At 38.8% G+C, this 12007-nt stretch overlaps 1 protein-coding gene across 4 annotated transcripts in view; it reads right to left on the minus strand.

The window, feature by feature from the left end:
- The window catches only part of Dync2h1 (dynein cytoplasmic 2 heavy chain 1), a 237405-nt gene that overhangs the window by 171141 nt on the left and 54257 nt on the right, over positions 1-12007 (minus strand). For all 4 annotated transcript variants that reach the window (XR_013052597.1, XM_016002328.3, XM_006983760.4 and 1 more), the window contains exons 39-46: positions 10955-11162; positions 8528-8657; positions 6308-6463; positions 4832-5091; positions 4267-4513; positions 3067-3218; positions 1271-1415; positions 192-294 (exon numbers count right to left, since the gene is read on the minus strand). Coding sequence is in view for 3 of the 4 variants with exons in the window: in XM_016002328.3 (XP_015857814.2) it covers positions 192-294; positions 1271-1415; positions 3067-3218; positions 4267-4513; positions 4832-5091; positions 6308-6463; positions 8528-8657; positions 10955-11162 (1401 nt within the window). In the remaining variant the exon portion in view is untranslated. The remainder of the gene's footprint in view (positions 1-191; positions 295-1270; positions 1416-3066; positions 3219-4266; positions 4514-4831; positions 5092-6307; positions 6464-8527; positions 8658-10954; positions 11163-12007) is intronic.

A 12007-nucleotide genomic window follows, 5' to 3' on the forward strand; every position in this document is an offset into this window, starting at 1 on the left:
ATAATAAATTATTACCTTCATAATAGTAATAAACATAATGGAGCTATTTAAATTGAATGTAATAATAGTCATTTTTAAATATTATAATCAGTCACAATATTTAATGTTCCTATTATGAGTACAATTTATAGTATAATTACACACACACTTACACACACACACACACACACACACACACAACTAAAACTCACCTCCTTCTAAATCATATCTGAATAAGCCAAGAACCCACTGAGTAAGAATGCAGGGTGTAAAGAAATAGTGGCTATAATCATCAACTGTGAATTTGGCCCGCACCTGAAAAAGAAGACGGGATAACCAGCCAACTTTTAGCTATTTCGTCATCCTATTCATTTTCTGCCACCATAGACTCAGAGGGAGACCAATTTCTAGCTGTGGATAAATCTTACTTCAATAGAACGGATTTTTAAAAATTTTCCTATATAATTTATCCTATTCATTTTACTTTTGTACTTATTTTTGTGGGAGAATCTCACACTATGACCCATGCCGGCCTAGAATTCACTTAATAACTCATGGCAATCTTTTTGCCTCAAATATGCAAGGTCTGATTTCAGGCATGCCCCACCACATCCAGCTACTTATGCACTTTAAAATATTACTCCAAGATAGGTGCACAGGCTTCAAAAGACTGCCAAAGTCTGTGTGGGGCAAGGGGACAGCTATAGAAACTAAATAGGCTGACTAACATGATAAAATCACAGTTGAAATTCTAAAGAACCCACAAAACTGAATAAAACCACTCCAAAGGTTTTCAAGTGTTGAGAACCAGAATGCTGCTGTAGCTTCAGGAGGTCACTGAAGAAATCAAAGAGCTTAACGACCGGCCCCACCCCACAGCCAGAGCCACAACTCTTAATGTTACCTTGACTATTCAATATATGGATGCATTTTGAAAAGTGACCTGCCCTTTCTAACTTACCTCTCCCTGCGTCTACACAGTCTTTTATGAGCCTCCTCCACAAGCACTGCACATACTATTCCTTTTACCTAACAAAACTTCATCTTCAAATACTTTGTGATTTTCTACTGTTACTTTTTTCCTAATTCAGATCAAATTTTACTTCCTCTTTAACTACCATACATGCAAAGTCATTTGAGTGCCTGTGCTCCTGGGCAGGTCCTGTAACTGGAATACATTGTTACTGTGCCATCAATCACACCACATCAACAGGAAGGAAAAGCCAGGATAGCAGCACCAAAACCAGGATGAAGCCAACAGAACTGGAAACAACAACACAAGCATAAGTACCTGTTCATACACCTGCACCATAGAGCCTGCCAGGAGATAAATCTTTGATGAAGAACCCCAGATAGAATGATTCTTCAGATTTTTGTGCAGAACTGCTTCCAAATATGCTCCATAGATTGTCTGTAGCTGCTCTCTTTCTGGGTAACTAACGGAGGAAGACAAGAAGTAAGAAAGCTGAGATAAATCAGTATCATAAATTACTATTTTCACATTAAGATATAATGGTGTAAGTTTTCAAACTGCTCTTCTTTGAGAGCCAGATCCCGGGGCTGCCCACAACTTAAAACAGACGGAGTTCCTACTCTCTCTGCAAGATCCAGAACCTGGAGCTGCCCAGGGTTTAGAACACTCAGTTCCTACTCTCTCTGCAAAACCAATTAGATCCCTCAGTGTCTATTCTCCAGCACTGGAAAGCTTTATCAAAGACTGTAATCAAAATATTTAAAAATAAAAAGTGAAAAGCCTCTCATCTTCAGAATAAAACAGGATATTTTACTTAAGGAACCCATTTTGAATTAAGTAAAGCCTATACACAGAGCAGTAATCTAGATCAGAAGTCTAAGAAAATAAATAACACAATAAGCCAAAATTTATTTCCATGTGAATTAACTGGCAATAATAACATCTCAGAAAAAAACGTCCATAGATAAAATGTAGTTAGCGGGAATTTGTAAATTGACAAAGGTTACTAAAGTGAAAAAAATCACAAAAGGACAGTGCTATAAACATAGAACTCAGAAACCCCAGTCACATCCATGATCACAAGGATGGACAGATGGATTCCATCCCAACTCACATGACCCAACTCTCCTTTCATCAGATTCAACTCTTTTTACTTATCTCCATAAAATTAAATATTATTAGTTTTGTGAGACATTAAATGTATCAGTTTCATATATTTAAAAGAAATCAAATATGTGAAGAGCCATCTGCACTCCAAAATGGTCCTTGCAATATTATTCACAACAGCCAAAAAAAAAAAAACCTAAGCATCCAACAATTGATGAGTGAAAGTAATGTGGTACATATACACAAGGAAATAAGAGTTAACCATATAAATAATGAAACCCAGGCACTTCAAGCAATATGGATAGGACAGAAAATCATTATGTTAAGCAAATAAACCAAGCACAGAAATACAGGCAAGACAGCACATGGTTTCTATCACATACTCTAAAAACACTGCTCTTTCACAAATGGAGAACAGAATGGCGGTTCCCAGGGGCTGGAATCAGTAGAGAGGAAAGGAGGTTAGGGAAAGGCTGAGGATGAGACAAAGCTGCATCTAGACAACAGCTGCATCTGGACTGCAGCTGCATCTGCACAGCAGCGAGAAGGTCTGCTGTGCGACTGGAGGCAGTGACTGCGTATGAGAATATTACACAGTTAAGGGGAGGGGATTTGTAGGGCTGGGACATGGCGCATAATAAAACACTTGGCTAGTATGAGAGGGGCGCCAGGACTAAGCCCAGTACTGCAAAAACAAAGAACCTCGAGTGTTTAGACTTAAAAGAGACTTAAGCATTGTGCATTAGATAGCATGTCAGAACATTACATAACAAATCAACAGGCACTATATTCATGTCTTAACTAAAAAATACAGATTTAAAGCTACTAGTCAGCTCCTATACCTGATGTTTAGGGGTACAAACATACAGAGTCCTATAAATTACTACTGCCAAAAGTCTGGAAAAATGTATCAGCTTAGCCATTTTACTTTCTACATTTTGAAGTATTCTTGGTGAATATCTTGAATAAAATGTAAACAAATAAAAAACTGTTACTAAGATACATACTCTATAGCACAAAGACGAACAATAGACGTAAACCTGGTGGTCAGCTTGTGTCTCCCCAGCCTTCCTCCAGCTGACATGGAAGCTACAATTTGAATATTCTCCAGACCAACCCATTCCAAATTTTCATCATAAAATCCTTGATATGTCAACACCTATATGAAAACAGATGTTTATAAGTGGTTTATACTTTAGATTTCTCTAATCATATTATAATCATGCACTGGTTACTTGTCTCCTTGCCCTGACAAAAGCCACATAAGACAAGTTTTGTTCTACAGTTTAAGGGAACACAATCCGCCTAGCATGCCAGGCCGGGCAGCAGGAGTCAGGAAACAGTGACCCTCTGCTGCCCAGATCCTGCTCCATTTGACTTAAGTTCCAGCAAAATGAACTGTACAGCCTACATGTAGGGTGGGTCTTCCCACTTTAATTAACCAACTCTAGAAAATTCTTGTACACACACCGAGAGATTTTTTTTGTATGATAATTACAAAACTTGTCAATTTGATCATCAAGATTAACCATAACATAGTGTTATCTGAATTTTAATTATTTCCAAGTACAACCACCACCCTTTACCTAATCAGTAACTGAAGACTGAAACATTTTAAATTTTTACATCACTAAAAACTGATATTTTTCTACCCTGTATTCAACTCATGTTATCTGAATCTTCTTCTTTTAAAGTGGTTTCACCCCATTAAACATTATAAATCTACTAGCAATTATTTTTTAAAAAGCCAGCAGTCAGGAAATAATAAGGAAAATATTTTAGGCTTTTCCATAACTATATTATCACATTCTACAGTTGCACAGTCCATATAAACATAGAAAACTCTAAAAATCTAGAGCTCCTGATATGATGTAATCCAGGAAGAAATCGCTGACACTGAGTAAGAAGCCCAGGCTTGTAGAGAAAGAGTAACTACTGTCGGAGGTGAGCAGAGCCAACCATCAAGTGAAGGCCTCCCCAGTGCCAGCCGCTGATTCCCTGACTGCTTTAGGTAGGGAGGGCAGGTAATAGATTTCTAAATGGGGAATGGCTGACCAGAACAAGACTTAAATATTTTTGAATTTAAATTCTAATGACACATGCTAGATAAAACTGGTCCAAGAAAAGGAAAGTAGATTTTTTTATCTATGAGAAAAGCCAACAGACTGGCTCCAATTACAGGCAATGCAGCTGCTGCGAAGACTCACCTGCTGGAGGAAAGCCACCAATGTGCTGGTGCCCCACTTGTCAAGCTTGGGTAGGTTGATGTCTTTTAGGTATAGAACAAGTCTTTCACAATCTTTTGGTCTGTACACTCGACCAGTGTTTGTACTGATGACCATGCAAGTCTGGCTCAGCTTCTGCAGAAGATGCCGAGAAGTGGTCTGAGCACTGCAATGGACCGTGGCAATCTCCGTGGAGCGGAGCTGAGAGAAGGCATACCTGAGCAGCATCCTACGAGACACGGGTGACATCTCAGGGGAGACAGCTGACACTGGGGGACATCTCACTGGGGAAATGTGTCCAACTAAACACTCCTCATACTCATATGGAACTAATATCTTTTTCTAAATTATTTCAGATTATGTTGAGAATGAATATGATATGGTTTCCATGATGACCATGGTAACTTTCTAACTTTTAAACTGGAGTGGGGGTAGGGGTGGGGATGTGTATTTTAAAGTATTCCTAGAATTCTTGCAGACCTCCTAAGTTCAGTTTTACAAGGTAAATAGAATTCACAGTATGTACCTTTGAAAACATTTTTCTTACCCTTTGCCACATCCTTCTGGTCCTACAAGAATAAATGGCTGTTTAGTATCAGAACTCAGCCAAGGTTTGAAATAATCTAAACCTCGCTGCATGTCAGGAGTCTGGATGACAGGGAGGGTATGACCACTGCTGAAGTCATCAGCTGTCAGGTTCTCTGGCTTCTTAAGCATGTAGGATGCTAACTGTCCTCGATCCGAGTCATAGTAGGTGTCCATTGGTCTATGAGAGTCTGGAGGGGATTCCCGTGCCCAGTTAAAGACCTTTAGAGGAAAACATTGTAATGAGGAGTTTGTACATATTCCAAACAGTGGATAAGTGATCAATCCATCAAAGTGACTATCCCCACAGTAAATCACCTTGTTAATAAAGTTTATATACACACCACTTCTAAGCAAATTTTTAAATTAAAATAGTATTTTATCTCAATATGATCTGAAGTAAAATAAAAATACATATAAAGATACCAATGTGATAGATATTTATAGATCAAGTTATAAAATATATCCAAGTTGTAGTAGCAGTCTCACAAACTGCACACTTCACGGATGCTAAAGCCCTTTATTTCCAACATTTCCCAGAAGTGACTCCAACTACACCACAAATCTGATGGGTTATTCTGCTCCTCCTTACGGAAAGCTGCTGTTTGTACACAGGATGTTTCAGAGAGCGTGCAGGGAGGTGCTGAGGAGCAATAGTGAGAGGCAAGAGGACACACAGCCATGGAGAAGCAAACAGCACAGAGAGAGCCACAAACAACAGTGACTGGAACACCGCGTCGGTCTTACTTAACCATGTCAGAGGGGAAAAGTCCCTTGTAGGGTCTGAGAGATGGTTAAGAACACTGGCTTCTCTTCCAGAGGACCCAGGTTCAATTCTCAGCACCTGCATGAAGGCTCACAGTCATAACTCCAGTTGCAGGGGATCCAACATTGTATTCTGGCCTCCACAGGCCCAGGCATGCACATGGTGCACAGACATACATGCAGGAAAACATCCACACACACAAAAGGAAAGGAAAAGGAAAGCAAAAGTCCTTCATGATATAAAAATGGCTTTCTAACCAAATTTTCTAACCAAATGCAATCTGACATTATTAAGACAATAATTAGAAATAGTCCAGTATTTCAAAGTGCTAACACTATTCTATTTAAAAGTAGTATTTAAAGCTAAATGAAATGCTGGCTAAGTAGATTCAAGCCTAACTTATACTTTTATGTTCCAAGCCTTATCTTATTACAAAATACCATAAAATTTTGAGAATGTCAGAAACCCTAAGTTTGATACACAGAACCATGTATACACGCACAAACATGTATACAGACCCATATAGATACATATGTCCTGTTAGTCTACCAAATGAATAAATTCATAACTGAAAGCTGCATACCTTACAGTTGCATCATTGTGTGTTGAGACTTAAGGGTCAAGAAAAGCTGAAGAGCGTGGTTGAAAAAGAGGCTGAACAATGTCCCTTACCTCCTTGGTAAATTCCAGACGAGATTTCATGTTCAGATTTCCACCCAGTCCTCGTATAAGATTTATGATAAACTGGTCATGATCTTTACATCCATGGAGGTGGGATAAACCATTCATAACAGTCCCAACCAAACTTGTTTCTACCACATAGTCATTCTGTTGATTAAAATTCATGTAACCAAGGCAGAAAAAACAATTATCAACCAGCAAATGCAAAACCACACAAATCGACATAGATTACTGCCAAACAACCTTTAAATTCATCTCTCTCATTTCTATAGGAAGTATGGATGTTATTCAGTTTACATATATACTTTGAAAATACAAGAATAATTTTTAAAAGTAATTACGTATTTTGAACTATAAACACTAGAATTCTCAAATAGTTACATGATGTAAATCCTCAGCCTGAAGAATATACATACATGTTTTTAAAGCTTTAGACAAGAGGTAAGGTGTGGTTCACATTTGAAATGCCCACCACAGTTTCATGTTCTGAGGCCTGTCTCCAATCTGTAACATGTTGTATAGGTACAATCTTTAACAGGCAAGATCTAGTTAGGTAGAAGTCGGCCCCTAGAGGGAACCCTTTCTTCACATTTACAGCCACATTACACACAGCTTGGCTCTGTCCTATTTTCTCTGCTTCCTCTTGCCACCAACGTGAGGCACGGTGATGCAAGGTGCCCCAGCCCCAGCCACCACTGCCATGAATGACCTCCATCAACTCCTCCCGGCTTCTTGGTCATGATGGACTAAAGGTACTGAAACTACAAGCCGAGATCTCTCTCGTGCCTTAACAGTGGCACGAAAGTAACTGCTACAAACATGACCTATTTATTTTCCACCTCTCTTCCGTCTACTCTAGGATTTAATCATCTTACCCTGTCATATCAAATTTCATACATGAGTCTACTCTATCTAGTAGTACACCCTAATCCAAACATTCACATAGGTATTAACAACAGAAACTTAACAGATCTCAAGACATCAGAACTGCTAGGCTCTGTATATCTTACTTAAATAAAATAATGCTACCTGATGAAAAGATGCCAGAGGCAGACATCAGGCATCTCAGCACCAGTACCAACTGCCCACTCACTCTTCTTAACAAGCTTGTTCTGGGAACTCACTAAGGGGAATGGCAGGTTTGGTCCCTGTCCTCAAGGAACTTCAGGCAAGTGCAGACAGATACTAATACTGTTGGTGAGTGTTAGGGTGGAAGCAAGGGAGAGAAACACCTTCATCATACTACAGGAGCAGGAAAACCTTCCTTTTTTAAGGACTGGGAAAAACTAATTAATTTGCAATATTTTAATACTCATCTAATTTCTCCAGCTTTCATCCTCACAACGGAAGAAAAGCAAACACAAAAGGATGAAAAACTAGAGCAAATTTTCAATTTTTATGTATTTTGATCAATATGAAAATGTGACTTCTAGATCAAGTTCAAACTAACAATCATTTGACTTCAAAGAAACTGCTGCTATTTAATTTTTGTTTAATATGTTTAAGCTTTTCATAAAATTAATAACATGAAATAAAAGCCACATTAAAACTCATGTATGTATGGAAAGCCACTACAGTCCTGTTTTCATGCTAAGGGTCACTCATACCTCATGGCAAAGCACCAACACAGCAGTATTCCTGCCATGCTGGTGGACAGTGATGACGTGTTCCCGTGGCACCCATGGCAGAGACCCTTCTAGGAAGGCGTGATCTTACTAACTTTCATCTCAGTCCCCAAGTACTGACTTCACAAATTTAGATGTCCATTTTTATTGCATAAGCAAATGTTTCAAATATTACTATAAGTAACTCACTGTCCCTTTTGTATTTTAGTACTAACTTAGTAATATATTTAACATGAGATACATGATATAAATGATTCTCATAGTTTCAGAACCTTTGGTCATTCATGACAGGAAGCAGAGTGGAGTAATTATGAACAGTAAAATGAGACAAGATGGTTTTTACACTGAGAGAAAGACATTCTAGTATTCAAGCTGTTTAGGTGAGTGAGGCAAGATTCTATCGACACAAACATGAAGCCGTCTTACTTAGCTAATACAAGCAATGTAAGCGGACAGAAGGGCAGCAGCGATGGCATCTACTCTATGCACACTCCCAGCAGAGCTCTACCACAAGGCAGCAAACGCAGGCACAATTCCTGATTATACATCCGGCCACTCTGATCATGAAATATCACGGTCAGCTCACCTGCTTTAAAACCCACTGTAAAGCTTTTGAAAAATAATCCCCAATCCAGTTCTCAAGATTACTTCTGTATTCAGCAGGCTGATTCCTCAACCAAGATTTTATCAGAGAATTAAGATCTGTCTCTTCATCACTGCAGGGATTAACACAAGCATGCCAGTTATTCAGGAAGAAACTGTCAACTAACTTCAAACCAACTCCTGCTCCTAGGAACGTCATTCCATCAAGGGTCATCTGTCAGCACAGAAAGCCGGCACTGGTAACTTGTGTGTGTGTGTGTGTGTGTGTGTGTGTGTGTGTGTGTGTGTGTGCATACACACACTGTAAAACACTAGCAGCACTCTAGACCCTATTTAAAAAAGTTCTCATTGGGCCTCTCCATGGATAAATGCTCAGCAAACATCAGAGAAATAAAGGAAACCCAAAAGGTCCAGGGCAGAGCACTCGCGACCTAAGCGTTTACGGCTATGTTTTACATGAAATCACACACAGTCGTTGTGCCTCCCACAACCAATGCCTGTGCCCCCAACAATTTACAACCCTCTGCAGCAATATGTGACCCTCTGCTAAATGGTCACAGCACCCCTTCCAAAGTCTTTTTTTAGTCTCACTCTTTTTATGCAGTCTTTCTAATATACTTAAATTAATGTAAAATAAACAATAAATATTCAATAAGAAGTTTTAAATTTACCTATAAACTTACCTTTTACTATAATATTTTCAAAAGATTATAACACTGAATAAATGATAAATTTATACAAATATTACAATGAAACTATATACCTAAAATAATAGTATTTTAATAACTTACCCTAATATCAATTGAAGTTTATTATTAGTTTCTTATAAATGTTTCTTAAAATAGTTACAGTGAAATAAGCAGTTAAATAATTTTAAGACATAATCTAAACCCAAGTGATTACAGACAGCAATGTGCCATTCACAACATTACAAAATACAGGCATTATGAATAATAAATTCTAAACATTTTTGCCAAACTATTACTATTACATTTGGGAAAATGAAACTGGTTCAAATGGTCAAGTTCTAGTCTGTGACTGAGTACATCACTTCTAAAACTAGTTAGCACACATGACATCTAAAACTAATTAGTACTCATTTTTGCTCTTTACGCCTCTTCTTGGTTCACTGGAAAAGTAAGCAAACACTTAGAAAAGAGGTTGTCAAGCTGTATGTAAAGGTTAGCATTCAGGATCAATTATATCTGAATTAGTCCTAAACTCTTATGATTTATAACTCTGTAACTAATATGTGCTCCTGGGATTTAAATATGATGGACTAGTACTTACTTAGTATGCTTACATCTCTGAATTCAATCACAGTATTTAAATCTTTTTAATTAATTTATTTTTTTTTTTACAAAACGGGTTTTTTTCATTTTAATACCAATCCCAGTTCCCCCCATCCACTCCTCAGAGAAGATAAGGCCTCCCTTCGGGGAGTGGGGGATCAACAAAGTCTGGCACACTAAATTGAGGCAGGACCAAGCCCCTCCCTACTGTGTCAGGCTGACATGGTGTCCCACCCTGGGAATGTGCTCCAAAAAGCCATTTCATGCACCTGGGATAAGTCCTGGTCCCACTGCCAGGGGCTCCCCAAACAGATCTAGCCATATAACTGTCAACGACATAGTTTGATCTCATGCATGTTCCCTAGCTGACAGGCCAGAGTTCATGAGCTCCCACCAGCTTGGGTCAGCTGTCTCTGTGGTTTGCCCCATCAAGATCTTGACCTTACTTGCTCATGTGATCCCTCCTCCCTCTCTTTAACTGAAGTCTAGGAGCTCAGCCCAGTGCTTAGTTAGCCATGCGGGAAATGCAAATCAAAACGACTCTGAGATAACTATCTTACACCTGTCAGAATGGCTAAGATCAAAATAGCTAACAACAGCCTATGTTGGAGAGGATGTGAGTAGGGGGAACACTCCTCCACTGCTAGTGGGAATGCAATCTTGTACAGCCACTCGAGAAATCAGGATGGTAGTTTATCAGAAAATTGGGAATCAACCTACCTCAAGACCCAGCAATAACGCTATTGGGCATATACCCAAAAAATGCTCAATCATACCACAAGGTCACTTGCTCAATCATGTTCATAGCAGCATTATTCATAATAGCCAGAACCTGGAAACAACCTAGCTGCCCCTCAACCAAAGAATTGGATACTTAAAAATTTGTTTAAAGGAAATTAAGTACTTGCTATTTCTCTTAAAGAAAATAATGCTTAACTGAATTGCTAAAAAATTCATATATAATAAAAACAAACTCTAAATCAATTAAAATCCAAGCAAAAAGTTAAACATAGATTCAATCAATATGTACGCATTATTTATCTATTCATAACTTAGTTATAAAATCAAAATGATAAAGACTATTCTAATATATCATATAGAAATGACCTGTGGCTTACCTCAGAAATATCATTCCCATTCTAGATATTGTGGCTGGTGAAGCACAGCTTAAATCATGAGTTTCAAACACAAAGTTAACATTTGGGCCAAACTGAATCCTTTCTCCGCTGGGCATGGTAAGCAGCCGATTATCATCCAGAACAGAATTCAGAGATTCTATCCATTCAGGGTCAATGTCACCATCGCAAATTATCCATGAGCTGACTTCTATTTCCAAATCACAAGAATGAAGAATTTAAAAAATCACACACACACACACACACACACACACACACACACACACACACACACACACACGGATATACTAGATACTGCTAACAGTCCAACATAGAGAATAAAGTAACTTTTGTTGGGCAGTAGTGGTAGCACACACCTTTAATCCTAGCACTCAGGAGGCAGAGGCAGGCGGATCTCTGTGAGTTCGAGGCCAGCCTGGTCTACAGAGCGAGTTCCAGGACAAGCTCCAAAGTTATACAGAGAAACCCTGTCTGGGGGGGTCGGGGGGGGGGATAAAGTAACTTTCATTAGTTAGAACTAATTTCCATCTTAATATAAAAAGCAGAGCTGAGCAAGGTGCAGTGTCATAAAACAGTGCCATGCATGTGCTGGAGAAGCGGTGGGCAATCCTGCCTCTGCTGCCCGAAGAGCAGCTACAGCCCGTAAGATATTATTGTGGTCTCTAACCATACAGACTAAATTACAATGTCCCTTAGAACATAGTGTGTAAGATAGATCTTCCTAGTCCTATAAGATACCTCTAAAATCCTCTCCCAAGCTATGTGTTTGGCCATGCCATGAGAATACATCAATATTTGCTACATAATGTCTCTTTCAGAAGTAGGGGAAACCTAATTTTCATGAGAAATAAAACACTGACTACTGCCATGGATTTTAGTGCTTTCAAGGATGACCTGAAATGGGAAGAGCAGTAACTAGGCTGCACACATACAATGCCTGCAGTCTCTTCAAGAACAGAGACATTTTACCCATCCTTCCTAAAATCAGAGTGCTTCAAATTATCCTTCTGCCTTTTAAACAATTCAAAGAGGGAA

This window comes from Peromyscus maniculatus, chromosome 7 (assembly GCF_049852395.1).
Source record: "Peromyscus maniculatus bairdii isolate BWxNUB_F1_BW_parent chromosome 7, HU_Pman_BW_mat_3.1, whole genome shotgun sequence".
NCBI classification, from domain to species: domain Eukaryota; kingdom Metazoa; phylum Chordata; class Mammalia; order Rodentia; family Cricetidae; genus Peromyscus; species Peromyscus maniculatus.